At 42.0% G+C, this 15,430-nt stretch overlaps 1 protein-coding gene across 2 annotated transcripts in view; it reads left to right on the forward strand.

Annotated features, from left to right (window-relative positions):
• ESPL1 (extra spindle pole bodies like 1, separase) overlaps positions 1-15,430 on the forward strand; it is a 77,665-nt gene that overhangs the window by 21,901 nt on the left and 40,334 nt on the right. For both annotated transcript variants that reach the window (XM_040340688.1, XM_040340687.1), the window contains exons 12-16: positions 275-409; positions 505-624; positions 1,927-2,098; positions 6,416-6,544; positions 6,633-6,789. In XM_040340688.1, coding sequence (XP_040196622.1) covers positions 275-409; positions 505-624; positions 1,927-2,098; positions 6,416-6,544; positions 6,633-6,789 — 713 coding nt within the window. The remainder of the gene's footprint in view (positions 1-274; positions 410-504; positions 625-1,926; positions 2,099-6,415; positions 6,545-6,632; positions 6,790-15,430) is intronic.

The following is a 15,430-nucleotide window of genomic DNA, read 5'->3' on the forward strand; positions in this document are numbered from 1 at the left end:
ATGAATGTGCTGCATAAGCTTTTGTTTTTTCCCTTTTTATTTAATGAACAATAATTCAAATTGACTTGCTTCAAAGCCATTTCTAATCTTGATTGCTTTTTGACAGCAAGTCTTCGCTTGCTGTCATTTTTAGACTTCATGTACACTGGCTGCTCCTGAACTCGTGTTTAGGAGCTTTTGTTGGTGGTTTGCCTTAGCCCCTGAATGCAACTTGATAATGCTTGTAAACCCATGAAAAATGTGGATGATTTTATTTTTTATTTTTTTCTTGCAGCCTTTGCAGGCCATGCAAAGCTTCCAGCTAGTAAGACATCTGTGCAGATGTTTAGGGGATTTTATACGTGAGGCTGGAGCTCTCTGCCAGTTAACAAAACTTCTGTTTTACTTGGAGAGTGCTGAATGTGCTCAGGTAAGACTAACTTTTTAGTGTTACGTTTGCTCCAGTAGTAATCTGCATACATTGTGAATGTCTTTTTGTGAGGACTTTTGTCTGTCTTGATTTAGGTTACTCTTCAAGAGGCAGAAACCACTTTGCAGCATGCAGACAGCACCAGTGAGACATACGTGTTGGCTCATTGCAGCTGTGAGCTTCTCCGCAGCCAACTTTACCGGATCAATAATGAGGTAATTGTGAAGGCTTACAATGCGCTAGGGCCAGGTCACCCACTTTTTTTTCTCTTTTTTTAAGCCAAGGTTTACAAGCCTTAGACTGTTTTGCCAGAATCATATTTGTTCTGCTAATGGCAAAGAAACACAGTATTTATTAATATATTAAGGGTTGCATACACAAATGTTTAAACCTCAGGTCAGCACCCAATGCACACATTTTTGATCAGAGATCAGCCTCAATTCCTGCACTTTCTCTGATCACAACAGCAAAAAAAGGGGGGGGGGGATCTGAGCAATACAGTGCCTTTTTTTTTTTTTTTTTTTTTTTTTTTTTTTCCCCACTTCTAAAGTCAGTCTGGGGTTCTAATATAGAACACTTCTAAAGGAAGCGGTTTGACAAGGGTATGCTGTGAGTGTCCAGGCCTGCCTGTTCTGGAATAGACGGGTGACCAAATCTGATTGCTGTCTAAACTAAGTTACAGGATAGCGACTGTTGAGAAACCAAGGTAGACTGTAAACAGACAGTTTGAGAGACTGTGAGATCCAGTCCAGAAGGGAGTATGGTACGAGAGCACTGTGACTCTAACACACTGTAAAATGCAGTGTATGTGTCCAGCTGAAAAATCTTTCTGTATCCTGCGAAAATAACACCTGCAAAGGTATAACTTCTAATATGCTGCTAAAAGTGGGCAAAACGCAGTGTTTTACTTGTATCTTTCCAACGTGTTTTTCTCTGGTGCTTCATTATTCTGTTATCGGCAATGGTCACTTCTGAGAAGTTTTCAACACATGAGATACAGTTGTGTAAGGAGGGAGGGGAGAGCTCAGAATGAAAATTGTCTATTCAGAACACAGTTCAGGAGAATGGGGGGGGGGGGGGGGGGTCGGGTTTTTTCCCTCCAATCTGCTCTCGCACACTAACTGCAGCCTCTCCACTCCCTCCTCTGTGCTCCTGACAGATTAATAAATATTTTTAACACAATCTGCCTCTTTTTGAAAGGAGTGTAGAGAGTGGACAGCAGATAAACAAGTTAAACCTATGTAGGATGATTTGTTTTTTTCTGTGCATTATTTGAGGCTGTTCACTTCACTGGGTATGAGTTTACAACCACTTTTAATATGCATCTTTTGAAAATGTGTATTGTGCAATCAATGCTTACAAGTACAGCTGTTCCACTGTGCTGGGAAGTCTGGAAGCCAAGGACAAGCTGCAGGGTGGACTTTGTCCTTTTTTCATTTATCCCAAAAATGCCTGTGTGGTAATATGTACTGTACATTTGTTTGTGTAGAAAGTAAAACTGTTATTCATTGATGCAGGTTAAGAATGGAGTAGGAGTTCTCTCAAGTCTTCTTCAGCACCCATCTCTGCAAAAGTCCTCCAAAGCCTGGTACCTTTTAAAAGTCGAAGTCTTGCAGGAGCTCTCTGCATATCTCAGACTTCCACCAACAATGTTGCTTCCAGATCTTTACAAGAAGCTCTGTGCCCAGGGTAAACATTTTTTTTTTTTATTAGTAAAGTCACAATTAAGCTTTTTGTTTTTTCCACTAATTTGCCAAAGAGGAAAAAAATATTCCAAAGTAGTCTCCATAACTGGTGTCCCCGTTGGGCAAATATTTTTGCTTTTTATTAACACCATGACAAATGGAACCATCAGAACTGCAAGGGGGAATGCTATCCATGAATTTCATCCTCCTAAATTTTATAATGGGGGACTTTGTCAGCTTTTTTTTTTTTTAAGTTGATGCATAATAAAACAATATAGTTGTACCTATATCAAAATGCAAGGGCTGGCAATATCTAAATATAAAGTAATATTGCTATGCTAGTTAATCTATATAGTCCCACCACTCCAGGAATAAGCAGTTTTTATTTAGGTTTATCTTTTACTGAAACAGGTGTGGAACCGTCCCAAAGCATTTGACAATTGTTCCTCGGGGAACAAGAGACTTGTTTCACTCTACAACAAATGCATAACATATTTAAAGGAGTTGTAAAGGAAAAAATGTTTTGCTTAAAATTAATGTCTGCAAGGTAAACAGACAGAATAGTGTAATGATTCTGTTATAAAACGAGTTAATACCTATTAAATTCCTTCATCTGTATCACCTCCGGCGTTCTAGTTTCTGTTCTCTCATTCACTTCCTGGTTTGCGGTGCTCGTTCATGTAAGAACTACATTTCCCAGTATGCATTGCGGCACGCCCAGTAATTCACACCTCCTTGAAGTCTCTAAGACGTAGAGAGCGTCCTGCCACACAGATGTAGTTCCCAGGAGGGGGTGAGCACGTCATTGACCACCGCAGTAAAGCCTCCCTTCACGGTGGTGAGTAACAATCAGACAAGCAGAAAGTGAACAGAGAAGAAAGAGCAACTTCTGAGCAAAAACGAACAATGAGGAAGTGAAAAGAGGAATGTCTGCATGTAAAGGATGCTTATTAAGAATTTTTTTTTTTTTCCTTTACAACCCCTTTTAAATTAATAAAGCCTTTACTTCATAAGAGCCCAGCGCTATACAATAGAATATTCACGTGGAGTGTCTCTTTTGAAACCTAGAAAAATAAAAAAAATGTGAAGTAAACATCTCATGCAGTGCTTAACTGCTTACGGACCACCCACTGCATATATACTGCGTCAGGGTGGCTCGGCTGCGCAAAATCGCATATCTGTACGTTCTTTTGTGCATGCAGTGTAGGGGGCACGCGCCGCTTGTGCTGTGTTCGGACACAGCGGGTCCGGGCTGTGATGACTGCTGCAACACGCCAATTGTTCGGTGGAGACACGGAACAGAGGTCTGCCTATGGAAACAAGGCAAACCACTGATCTGTCAGGGAGCAAATGAGATCTTGTCCTCCAGGGGAACTGTCCCCCAGAGTTAATAAGCACGCACCTCCCAGGGACACGCTTAACCCTTTGATTGCCCCGGAGTTGGCCCCTTCCCTGCCAGTGATTTATGGTGCGACGCAGTGTGTGTTTTTTTTTTTTTTTTTTTGTGCCACTGATCACTGTATTGGTGTCACTGGTTCCCAAGAAGTCACGTGGTGTTGAATTTGTCTGCCGCAATGTCGAAGTCCTGCTAAAAATCTTCATAATCTATCCCATAGTTTATAGACAAAATAACTTATCAAAATAAAGCATATATATATATATTTTTTTATTTTTTTTTAAAATATATATATATATATATATATATATATATATATATATATATATATATATATTATACATATTTTTTTTTTTTTTTTTTTTTTTTAATAGCGCAAAAAATTAGAACCGCACGGGTAATCGAATACCACCAAAAAGCTCTATTTGTGGAAAAAAAAACTGACATCCTGATACTTAATCTGTATCACAATGTAACACTTGAAAGTAACAAATATTGTGATACAAAGTATCCAAAATGATGTTTAAATGTATGTCTCCATTCAAACATTTTAGCATATGTCAATCCCAATCTGTACTGATAAAAACCAATCCAATGTGTGCCTCTACTATATGCAGTAGTGTTAGCTGTGCATCCTTCCACCAATATTCTAAGTCTCGCTCAATAGATGGCGATGCCTGTCTTTCTCAAAATAGGCAAAAAATACTTTTTTTTTTTTTTTTTTTCCCTCTCCACTGGACTTTTACTGGGTATGATCTAAATGCAATCTTTCTTGGGATGCCTTATAGAAAGGAAAACGCTGACATTGTGTGATACACCTGTACAATAATATAAAACTACTCCTAAAAATAAAATCATTAGGCAGCATGTACATATGCCAAACTCCCAGGCTTCAGCCACTTTCTGTGTCCGCTAACGCTCTGTACCAGGCAACACTACTTCCGCCCCAGACTGTCGCTCCGTCTGTCCACCAAGCCTGAGGTGGAAGTTGATTTTTTGGGTACAGAGTGTTGGCACACCCACAAAGTGGGTGCTGCTAAAGGGTGTTTGGCAATGCTTACAACAGACTTCCTCTTGTGGGTTCCCTGCATAATTTCATGCTGCCGAATGATTTTATTGGTTTTATAACAAATATTGTATAGACATATCGCACAATGTCGGTCTTTTCCATGAGGTACTCTGCTGGTATAACGTGTCAGAGGAAGATTGCATTTGATCATACCCAGTAAGTCCTGTGGAGGAGATAACGTCTTTTCTATTGAGAGAGACGTGTAGCTATCTGGTGAGCGAGATCTGGAATATTGATGGAAACATGCACGAGTAATACTCCAGCATTCAAGCACATGGGGCGGATTGGTTTTATTGGCACTATGTGATGGACTATATACTAATGCTTCATGGATATACATTTATTTTGTGGACATTATTTTTTTACTTTCAAGTGTTGCATTGTGACACTGATTCTGCACTGGATGTTTTACTTCACATGCATTTTTACATACACATTGTATGTGTATAGAGATGTATATCTATCTCCAATACACCTACAAGAGCTGATGTGCTCAATTGGATGGATAATATCCAATCGAGCGCTTCAGCTCTTTAAGGTGTATTTGTATACATTTGTTTTGTACACCAGAGGGTTATAGTTTTTTCTTTAAGTATTTTTATTAGTAGGGAAGGAGAATGGTGGTAGAAACATCTGTCCATACATGGGCAAAAAAGTAAGTAGCACAACCGTAACCAAAATATAAGATGCATACCGAGTATTGAATGGCACATTCTAAAGTCTAGTAATCTAGAAAGTGTGAGTGCCTAATTATAGACACTATCTAACTTACAAAGTGTATGAAACTTGGTATCAAAAGAGTGTTTGCATGCAAGCTCACTGTAGTGAAATGGTGAGTTCTGGAATGTTGGCTATCTATAAAGTAAAGCCATAAGAGAAAAGTAGCAGGGAAAAGGCCAAGACAGTGGTGTGAAGGAAGGGGTCGTCCCAGGTACCTCTAGACCGAACCTAGTGGTGTATACCAATAAGCCATAAGATGACATCACCAATCACAGGAGTAAGATTAGTCGAAGTTGGGTGGGAGGAAATGTGCCACCCACAGGAAAGGGTTATAGTTTTTCAATGTTTGTTTCACTATAGCGTAGGGGAAGAGAAAGGTATTTCAAAATGCAGAACATATTGTAATTCATAAATATACTGTATAGTTGTAGCACAATCAGGTTGAACATACTTTTAACTTGCAACTAGGACGTGACCATATGTAATGTTAGCCATTAAAAACATATCAACATTTATAGGATATCTGATATGATCTCCTCAGTGGACACCCACGCTAACAGTTACAAGAACCTATGGGAAGTACAACACATATACCAAAGAAAAAAAAATTGTCATGTGAAATCCCCACTCTAGGATTAATATGCAATAGAAAAAAGTATTTCAAAATAAATCACGCTTCCCAGAACTTAAGGGGCCAGTATACAATTATATATAGATAACCACTTGCCAATGCTTGGGTGATATAATTAGCAGAGTCCGATCAAAAAACTGAAATCCAGAAAGTGCCTGCACTTGGTGAGGCTGATCTTGGTGTATATGGGTATGCATATAGCTCCTCCAAAGCCAAACAAATGTTCAGGGGTGGGGGGGCCAAGGCAACCATGAAAAGTGGTCCGAGTGGATCTCTATTGGGGAGGGATTCAGGACAATGTTGGGAACTGTGCTAACCCTTTTTGGTCTAGGGTTGTAGTTTTTGAAAATGGATTTTTGGATAAGCATTTTAGCAATTACAATTTATGCATTGCATGGCTAGGGTAGTCGAAATGTTGTTTTTTTAAGCCAAACGTTTGCATTTTTCTGGTTCTTTACCACCTACTGGATTTGGTATATGCTTTCTAACATCTTGATTTTTATAGGTTGGCATAACCCAGAAACTGCTCAGACAGAAGCACACAAGTTGCTCAGGAGTATTGTCCTTCTCCTAGTGGGAAATGATGTGCTGTCTCCTCCAAAGTCTACAACCGAAATGCGATTTGTGGATTACGGTATGATCAGCATTGGGCTGTCTTTACCATTTCTAGATATCATTTTGAGCTAGTCTCTCCTTTTTAACTAAACTGTTTCTATGTTTAGGTGAGAACCTTCTCCAGAAGTGGCAAGTACTTGCTGACCTGTTAAGCTGCTCTCAGGATCTTATCAACACTTTGAGCTTTCTTGGCAGTGTTTCCGAGGCAAAGTCCTTCTGCCTTGAAGGCCTGAGATTAGCCAAAACTCTTCATAGCATGCGACAGTAAGTTACCAATTTTATTTTTTTGGGATGGCTGTACAATTTTGGATTTCCACTTACTATTGTCACCAATACAGAGGGCGAATCTTCATGGGGGCACAGAGGAAAATAAATTTGGTTAAATGGAACAGTGAGATATAAAGCTTCAAGGTTGGCATAAAATGGCATCTGCCATATCTGTTGAAATAAATTTGTGTAAATCTGTATACACACCAGATCAATAAGTAGCCATAGACTTCAATAGTCCTAAGGGGAATAACCACAAACGTATTGGAGCAAAATTCAGTCATTACTGTAAATCGCCCACGTGTACTAATTCTTAGATTAACTGGAAAAATCTTGAATGATAATGGTGGGCCACTCTTTTTAGTTTGTTGCAGGTTAAATTATAAAACTTCTGATTCGGATAGCTGAAAATTAGTCCCAACAAAAGCCAAGCAGCACAGTTATTTTTTAGGCACACACTTGTCAGTAGAGCCAAGGGTGTTTTGTGAAGTATAAGACCCTGTTGAGGAAACGCTAGTCGAATGGGAGGTGAAGGTAAGCTGAAAATCGGACACACACCCACAAAGCGGCAATACATGGCAGGCATAAGTGTCAAAACACGGCAAAGCATGATCATTGAAAACCTTATCAGTCCTTGTGCCCAAATGGAGAAAGTCGAAAGCACAGTGAAGCAGTCTCATCTGAAGCCTTCTGGTTGAACTATATTCAATGGTCAAACTTTTTGCATAATATATCATGAGACTTTGATTGAAAGTTTTTATACATTTCTTAAACTTCGCAATTTTTTTATTTTTTTTCTCTTGGTGCCCATTCACACCAGAACATAGAGCTGGAAACGCGCATTAAAAATGTATTGCATTTTAATCTGCAGCGGATGTCAGGATTTAAGTTAACAAGCACAATGCATTTTCCCCCAACTGAATTGCATGGTACATATGCATCTGCTCTGACCATATAAGTATCCACACAATCTGTCACCAAAATCTACTGAAACCCTTTTATCAGTTGAAATTGTAGCTGATGACTGCCACTAGGAAGAGCATACTGCAAGAGTATAGAATAATTATTGTAACTGCATGGATGTTTAACCACTTCAATACTGGGCGCTTTCACCCCTTTCCTGCCCAGTCCAATTTTCAGCTTTCAGCACTGTCACATTTTGAATGACAGTTGCGTGGTCATGCAACACTGTAGCCACACAACAAAAAAAATTCTCACTCTTTTTTGGTAGTATTTGATCACCACTGGGGTTTTTATTTTTTGTGCTACAGTTTTTTTGTTTCCGTTACAAAAATTAAGTTTTTTTTTTTTTTCTGCACTGATAAGGGGGCACTCATTACTGATGGGTATCTCTGGTGGGCATCCTTGATGGGTCTGCACTCATAACCAATGCACTGATTATCAGACCTCAGCCCCCGTCAGAGCAGTCGATCGGCTCTCCTCTGCTTGTGCCTGTCGGTGCAAATAGAGGAATAGCCGATTAACGCTACTTCCTGGTTACCATGTGATTGGACACAGCTTATCACAGGGTAAAGCGCCTACGTTATAGGCTCTTTACCAAGATTGGAGATGCGGTGGGTCAGACTGACACACCAATATGCTGCGCGCCCCCGCGGCTTATTCTGCTGGATGTCATATGACATCCAGTCAGGATAATGCAACCACTTTCCTCCCGTCATTCTGCTATATGGTGAGCGGGAAGTGGTTTAATACTTGACCTAGCAAAAAATGTGTTTTTCCTTTTGGACTTGCCATGTTCTCTACTGCATCTAATTAACCAGGTTTCATTGTTCTGAGTGGACGTTATGACGTCCTTCAGAACGGGCGCTCGTGGCCGTCAATCCATGGTGTCATTCATACACTGCATCATGGTAAAGAGCCTATAACGTAGGCTCTTTACCATGTGATCAGCTGTGTACAATCACAGCTGATCAGTGTAAATAGGATGTGCCGGTTATCAGCATTCCTCTCCTCATACTGATGGCACGAGAGGAGAGCCGATGAGCAGCTTTTCCCTTATCGTCTTTCAGGACAGCACCTTGAGAGCGTGGCTTCACCCACTTGACAGGAAACGCACCTCCACCAAACTTCTTAAAAAGGAGGCGCCTTCCACTTATCAGTCTTTGTTTCCTCCGGCGGGAACACATGTGGGGGTTAGGCAGGGCTCGACAAATCCCGGTCGCCATGGCGACTAGAAATGGTGTCCTGGCTACTTGGCTTGGAAGGTGTGAGCTGGCGCCATCTGGTGGTGAGCCGTTGGTATTACAAGTTAAGCATTACAAGTTAAACAGCAATTCTAATGTAATTTTTCACTGCCATCTTCTTCCCTCTAATTAGAACCCCCAAACATTCTACGCTGTATTTGCGCAGCGGTCTTACAACGCACTTTTTTGGGAAAAAATTACACTTTTTTTTAATTAAAAAATAAGACAACAGTAAAGTTATCCCCCTTTTTTTTTTTTATATTATGAAAGATAATGTTACGCCGAGTAAATTCATACCCAACATGTAGCGCTTCAAAATTGCGTCCGCTCATGGAATGCCGACAAACTTTTACCCTTTAAAATCTTCATAGGCGACGTTTACAAAAATCTACAGGTTGCATGTTTTGAGTTAGAGGAGGTCTAGGGCTAGAATTATTGCTCTCTACCAATCGCGGCGATACCCCACGTGTGGTTTGAACACCGTTTACATATGCGGCCGCTGCTCACGTATGTGTTCGCTTCTGCGCGCAAGCTCGTCGGGACGGGGTGCGTTTTCTGGTTCCTAACTTTTTTAGCTGGCTCCTAGATTCCAAGCAAATTTGTCAAACCCTGGGGTTAGGAGCTCTCTAGGTACTACCTAAAGAGGTCTTTTCTCCCTACTCCACGTGTGTGTGTGTTTTTTTTTTTTCTTACCTCCAGAGAGTCTGTTCCTCCCATTCACTGGATAGAGTGTGCCTTGTGTATGGGCTCCTTCTCCCTCATCGGTGCTCAGTGAGCCAGGGACTGCTCTGGGATACTGCTCCTTGGCAAGGTAGAGGCGCGGACATCTTTTTTCCTGTTCGGGCAGCCAAACGCTGCCGCCATCTTGGGAAGGTCAGTCGGGTTGCTTCCCCCGGAAGTCAGGTAACCGGAAGGGGCGGCATCCTACGAGCAGGCGCAGGGCATGGACGTAATTTCCGCTAGGAAGCGCTGAGGGAGAAACAGGTCTGGTGCCTTGTTAGCTGGTTCTAGTCCGGTGCAGTGGCGCTAGTGGAGTCCGGAACCGGCAGTTTGGCCACCAGCATCACGCTGCTGCCTCAACATGGACGCAGGATCCGCAGCGAGTGGAACAGCCACTGGCACCAGCAAGGCCCAGGTAGGGGGTAGACTGAGGTTCTACCCTCATTTACTATGGGGTCTCTCTCTAGCTCTCCTCTCCTTTAGGGGGGGGGGGGTTGCCCTGTTTGGGCACATGAGTGTAGTGGATCTCACTGTGCACCTGTGGTGAGCATCTTGATTGGTATTTCAGGCTGACTCAAATGGATGGTTTGTCTTTTTTTTTTATTTATTTATTTATTTATTTTTTTCCTTTTTTCCTTTTTTCTTTTCCCTTATGGCAGCTCTGATCCTGGGAATAAAAAAATGTCCTCCATGCAAGTCTAAACTATCTGAAGGCTGGAAAAAAGCTTTGTCAGACATGTATTGACTCATTAGTGAAGGAGGCAGCGACATAATCGCATACGTTAGACGCTTCAAGTGGCAAAGAATTGGATGCTACTATTCAGTCCTTTAAGGCCTCCCGAAACCATCCGTGAGACAGACCTCTACCTCACAAGACTCACTGTTAGTCCCCGTAGTGGAGGCAGAAGAGAGTCCTCTGAACCAGGAAGGTCCTTCCCCCTCACATTCTCAAGAATCAGAGGAGGAGCTGGAGAATATGTCTTCAAAATATAAATTGTCTTTGGAACAAGGTAATGGCCTCCTAAAAGCTATTCATGCAACTTTGGGATTAGAGGAGGAACGTAAAGAATTATCTTTACACGACAGGATGTATGCAGGACTCAGTGAGCCCAAGATACGTACCTTGCCAGTCCATACAGTAATTTCTGAAGCGATCAGGAAAGAATGGACTGATCCTGAAAAACCTTTCTTTGCTAAGGCGCACACAAGACAAGGTTTCCTTTTTGAGGAAGACCCAGCAGCTCCCTGGAATAAAGTTCCAAAACTCGATGCAGCCTTTTCTCAAGTCTCAAGATCTTCAGATCTAGCATTTGAGGACATGGGGATTCTGAAAGACCCCATGGATAAGAGGATGGATCAGCAATGAAAGAGGGCTTGGCAATCCATCATAGGCAACCTTAAGCCAGCAATAGCGACTACTTGCGTCTCCAGAAATATGGAGTATTGGTTGAACCAGCTTAAGGATCATATAATAGCTGATTCTCCAAAGCAAGAAATCCTAGACTCGTTTTCAACCCTGTGAGCAGCTGTAGCCTATCAGAATAATGGCAAGATCCGCGGCCCTTACTAATTCAGTTAAGAGGGCGCTGTGGTTAAAAACCTGGCTGGGTGACACAGCATCTAAAAACAAGCTGTGTGGAGTACCCTTCCAAGGGGATTCATTGTTTGGCCCTGATTTAGATGCAGTGCTGGACAGAACTGCAGACAAGAAGAAATCTTTTCCCTGTCAAGAAGAAAAAGCAGACAGGCAAAAGGGTTTTCCATCCTCCTGCAACCAGCAAAATGACAACCGGTTGCCGGTGGGGGGGAAGACTTCAGTTTTCTCCCTTTCTGGGCAAGCATAACAGAAAATCAGTATATTCTCTCTATGCTGTCCCAAGGTTACAGAATAGAGTTCTCGGACCCTCCCCCAGAGAGGTACCTGTTGACAAATCTACCAAGACATATAGTCAATTCCCTAGCAATGAAGAGCCTATTGAAGCATCTGATAAACCCCCTGATGTAACTCAAGTTCCACAGGGGGAGCTTTATCAGGGGTTTTATTCCCACGTATTCATGATAAAAAAGCTGTGAGAAAAATATAAATCGTGCTAACTCTAAACATAGGAACCTATTAAAACACCAAATAGTGATTTTTACACCAGTAATATATAAAGCTATATATAGCTGTATCAAAAATTTATATATGATGTCTGATGGGGGTGAGTAGCCACCAGAGGGCGCTAGATAGCCAAATTAACACCCATCAGTTTAATAGACCGTATTAAAGTAATACCAACAGTGTGTAATATAGATCAATTAAGACACATATAAACAAAAAGCTGAGAAATCAAATATACAAAACAAATAAATATAAATTATAATGAATTTATAAACTGTAACGAAAGTCCATATTTTTTATGAAGATTTCATCGAAACACCCGTGAATTGTGCCAATTGTCATGTAGTAGATAACATGACCAAAAAGAAGCTGTGATGCAATCCTCCACCAGTCAAATTATTGGATTCTTACCAGAACTCCATGATCCCTTATTACAGGGGATCATGGACCGCATATAAATAGGCAATCACTCCCAGTCATGAGATTCAGACGCATGTGATCCAATTGGGTCTCATTCGCAAATGATGACAGCAATATCCACCATGTAAAAACAATGATAGAGGCTCCACATAGTGTATTAAATGGGTTAAAAGTTTTATTTAAAAAAAGTAATGCACTTACAGAAATGCAGTAAAAAGATTGCCTTGAATCTGATGTGCCGGCCGGAACACAAATCCACAGGCACCCGTCCACTGGGGAACGTTTGGAGCTTGTTTGGGTGACGACAGCGCTCCGCCCTACGTCCGTTTCGTAAAAAACGTACTACTTCCAGGGGCCCCTGGACAAACGCCAGCCTATGGGGATGGGGGACACACCTGGGTCAGAACTATGCTCAGGGTGCTTGGTCCCGGTCAGAGGCAGAAAAGTCCTCCAATTGGAGAGAACTAAGGGCAGTGGCCTTAACTTTGGATGCCTTCTCTGCAGACCTTCAAGGTGCCCATGTTCAAGTCTTCTCGGACAATGCCACTACCATAGCCTACTTAAACAGGCAAGGAGGCACAAGAAGCAAGTCACTTCAGCTTCTCGCCTCAGACATCCTAATCTGGACAGAATCATTTGCTGTCCTTTATCAGCGGTCCACCTCAAAGGCACTTTAAATATAGTGGCGGATTTTCTAAGCAGAAGATGGATTCAGGAAGCAGAATGGACTCTAAATCCAGAAGTCTTCACATTGATCACCCGAGCCTGGGGCCAACCACAAATGGACCTATTTGCGTCGGAAGAAAATACGCAACTTCCGGTCTTTTTCTCCATTCACAGAAACGACAGTTCCCAAGGAACAGATGCGTTAATACAGCCTTGGAACTTCCAGCTGGCTTACGCCTTCCCTCCGTTTCAACTAATTCCGTTGGTACTGAGGAAGATTCAGAAGGAGAAGGTGGAAGTAATTCTAATTGCTCCATTCTTGCCAAAAGGGCTTAATTTACCACCATTCTTCGAATGGCAGTCAGGCCGCCTTGGCGGCTGCCGCTCTGGCAGGACTTGCTTCTACAGGGTCCGATATTCCATCCGGAGGTGGCCTGTCTAAGCCTCAGTGTGGTATGAGAGGCAGTTATTGAGACGAAAAGGTCTGTCTCGACCACTTGTGACTACCTTACTTTCCAGTAGAAAGGTGGTTACCATGAAGATCTATGCTAAATACTGGAAGGTCTTCAACTCATGGTGTCACTCGTCTAATAGAGTGGTGAAAAATCTAGTGTCAATTCTGGAATTTCTTCAGAATGCAGCATAAAAGGGCTTGTCAGTCAGTACACTTAAAGTGCAGATAGCCGCATCGGGAGTTTTTCTGGAAAGGCCTATATCTTCAGATCCATTAGTGTCAAGATTTTTCAAGGCGCTTTCTAGGTCCGGACCAGCTCCCGTGCGACAGTTGGGATTTGTCAGTGGTTCTTCAGTCACTATTTAAGGAACCCTTTGAACCGCTATAAGACATTTCTCTGAAGTACCTTGCTCTCAAAACGGTGTTCCTAGTGACAATTACGACAGCCAGAAGAATCAGTGAGCTGCACGCCCTGTCAATAAAGAAACCCTTTCTATCCGTCTACACGGACAGGGTCGTACTAAAGACTGATCCAGCCTTTCTACCAAAAGTGGCGTCAGCCCTCAATCGTTTGCAGGAAATTGTCATACCAACCTTCTGCTCTAACCATCAGGGGAGAAGGAACACCAATTTCACATGTTGGATGTGAGAAGAACCTTACTACGTTACCTTGAAGTGACCAAGGATTTTCGATCTTCAGACTCCTTGTTCATACTTTTTTTCAGGGAAAAAGGGCCACCAAGCGTCTAAGGGGTCAATAGCTAGATGGCTGAAAACCGCTATTCTGGAAGCGTACTCCCAAGCAGGGCTATCTCCCCCATTGGGAATTACAGCACACTCTCTACTAGAGCTCAGGCCACTACATGGGCAGAAATAGCTGGTGCCACCCCAGATCAAATCTGCAAGGCGGCCACGTGGTCAAGTTACCTTGCGTTCGTCCGTCATTACTGACTGGATCTTCTGTCAGCAAGCGATCAGGCTTTTGGCAAAAAGGTCTTGCAGGCTGTGGTCCCTCCCTAAGTCTGTAAGTCTCTGTTATCCTCTCAAGGTGCTGTCCTGAAAGACGGTGAGGGAAAAGTCAAGTTAGACTTACCAGTAACTTGTTTTCCATGAGTATTTCAGGACAGCAGCAACCCGCCCTTATTGCTTTAAATATTATGCTGTGACTAACCATACTCTGATTATGTGTTCCAGCTTGGGCTGGAGGTTTCACTACTACTACTACTACTACTACTACTACTACTACTACTACTACTACTACTACTACTACTACTACTACTGATAAGTGGAAGGAGCCTCCCTTTTAAGAAGTTTGGTGGAGGTGTGTTTCCTGTCTAGTAGGTGGAGCCACGCTCTCAAGGTGCTGTCCTGAAAGACTCATGGAAAACAAGTTACCGGTAAGTCTAACTTGACTTTTCTCAGTGGGGATATCTGCACTGTGCTGCGTATTGATGCCTCATCAGTGCCGCCTGTCAGTGTAGCCTCATCGGCGCACATCAGTGAAGGAGAAAAATGTAATCGCAAACTTTTTTTTTTTTGGTCTTTTTCCGTTTTGTTTAGCAAACAATATACAACGCGGTGGTGATACCACCAAAAGAAAGCTCTATCTGTCTAAAAATAAAAATGTTTGGGTACAATTTTTGCATTGCCACGTAATTGTCATTCAAAGTTCGAGAGTGCTGAAAGTTGGCCTGGGCAGAAAGAGAGGGTGAAAGTGCCTGGTATTGAGGTGGTTATGCATGGAACAGGTTGGCAAACCTGGTTAAGGATGCCACACTTACATTTCATTCATTTTATATAACCTTTGGCATATTGTAAAAGCCAGCATCTACTTTATTACATATCGCAAATGTATACTTCCACCTGAGGGTATAACTGTTAATCCTGTTCTCCATTATTAAGCAGTATGTTCAGTGTAGTTACAACTGTATTGAAGTGTTAATGGGGTCTAACTATTCTATTCTCAGATAAAATAAACATATGCATTAACTTGGTGTTTGTTATCGCTTCTTGTTAGAATGAATGAAGTGTCTTGAACTGTATTTTCTTGTTAGGATTTAATTATACCTCAAC

This window comes from Rana temporaria, chromosome 2, assembly GCF_905171775.1.
Source record: "Rana temporaria chromosome 2, aRanTem1.1, whole genome shotgun sequence".
Classification (NCBI taxonomy): domain Eukaryota; kingdom Metazoa; phylum Chordata; class Amphibia; order Anura; family Ranidae; genus Rana; species Rana temporaria.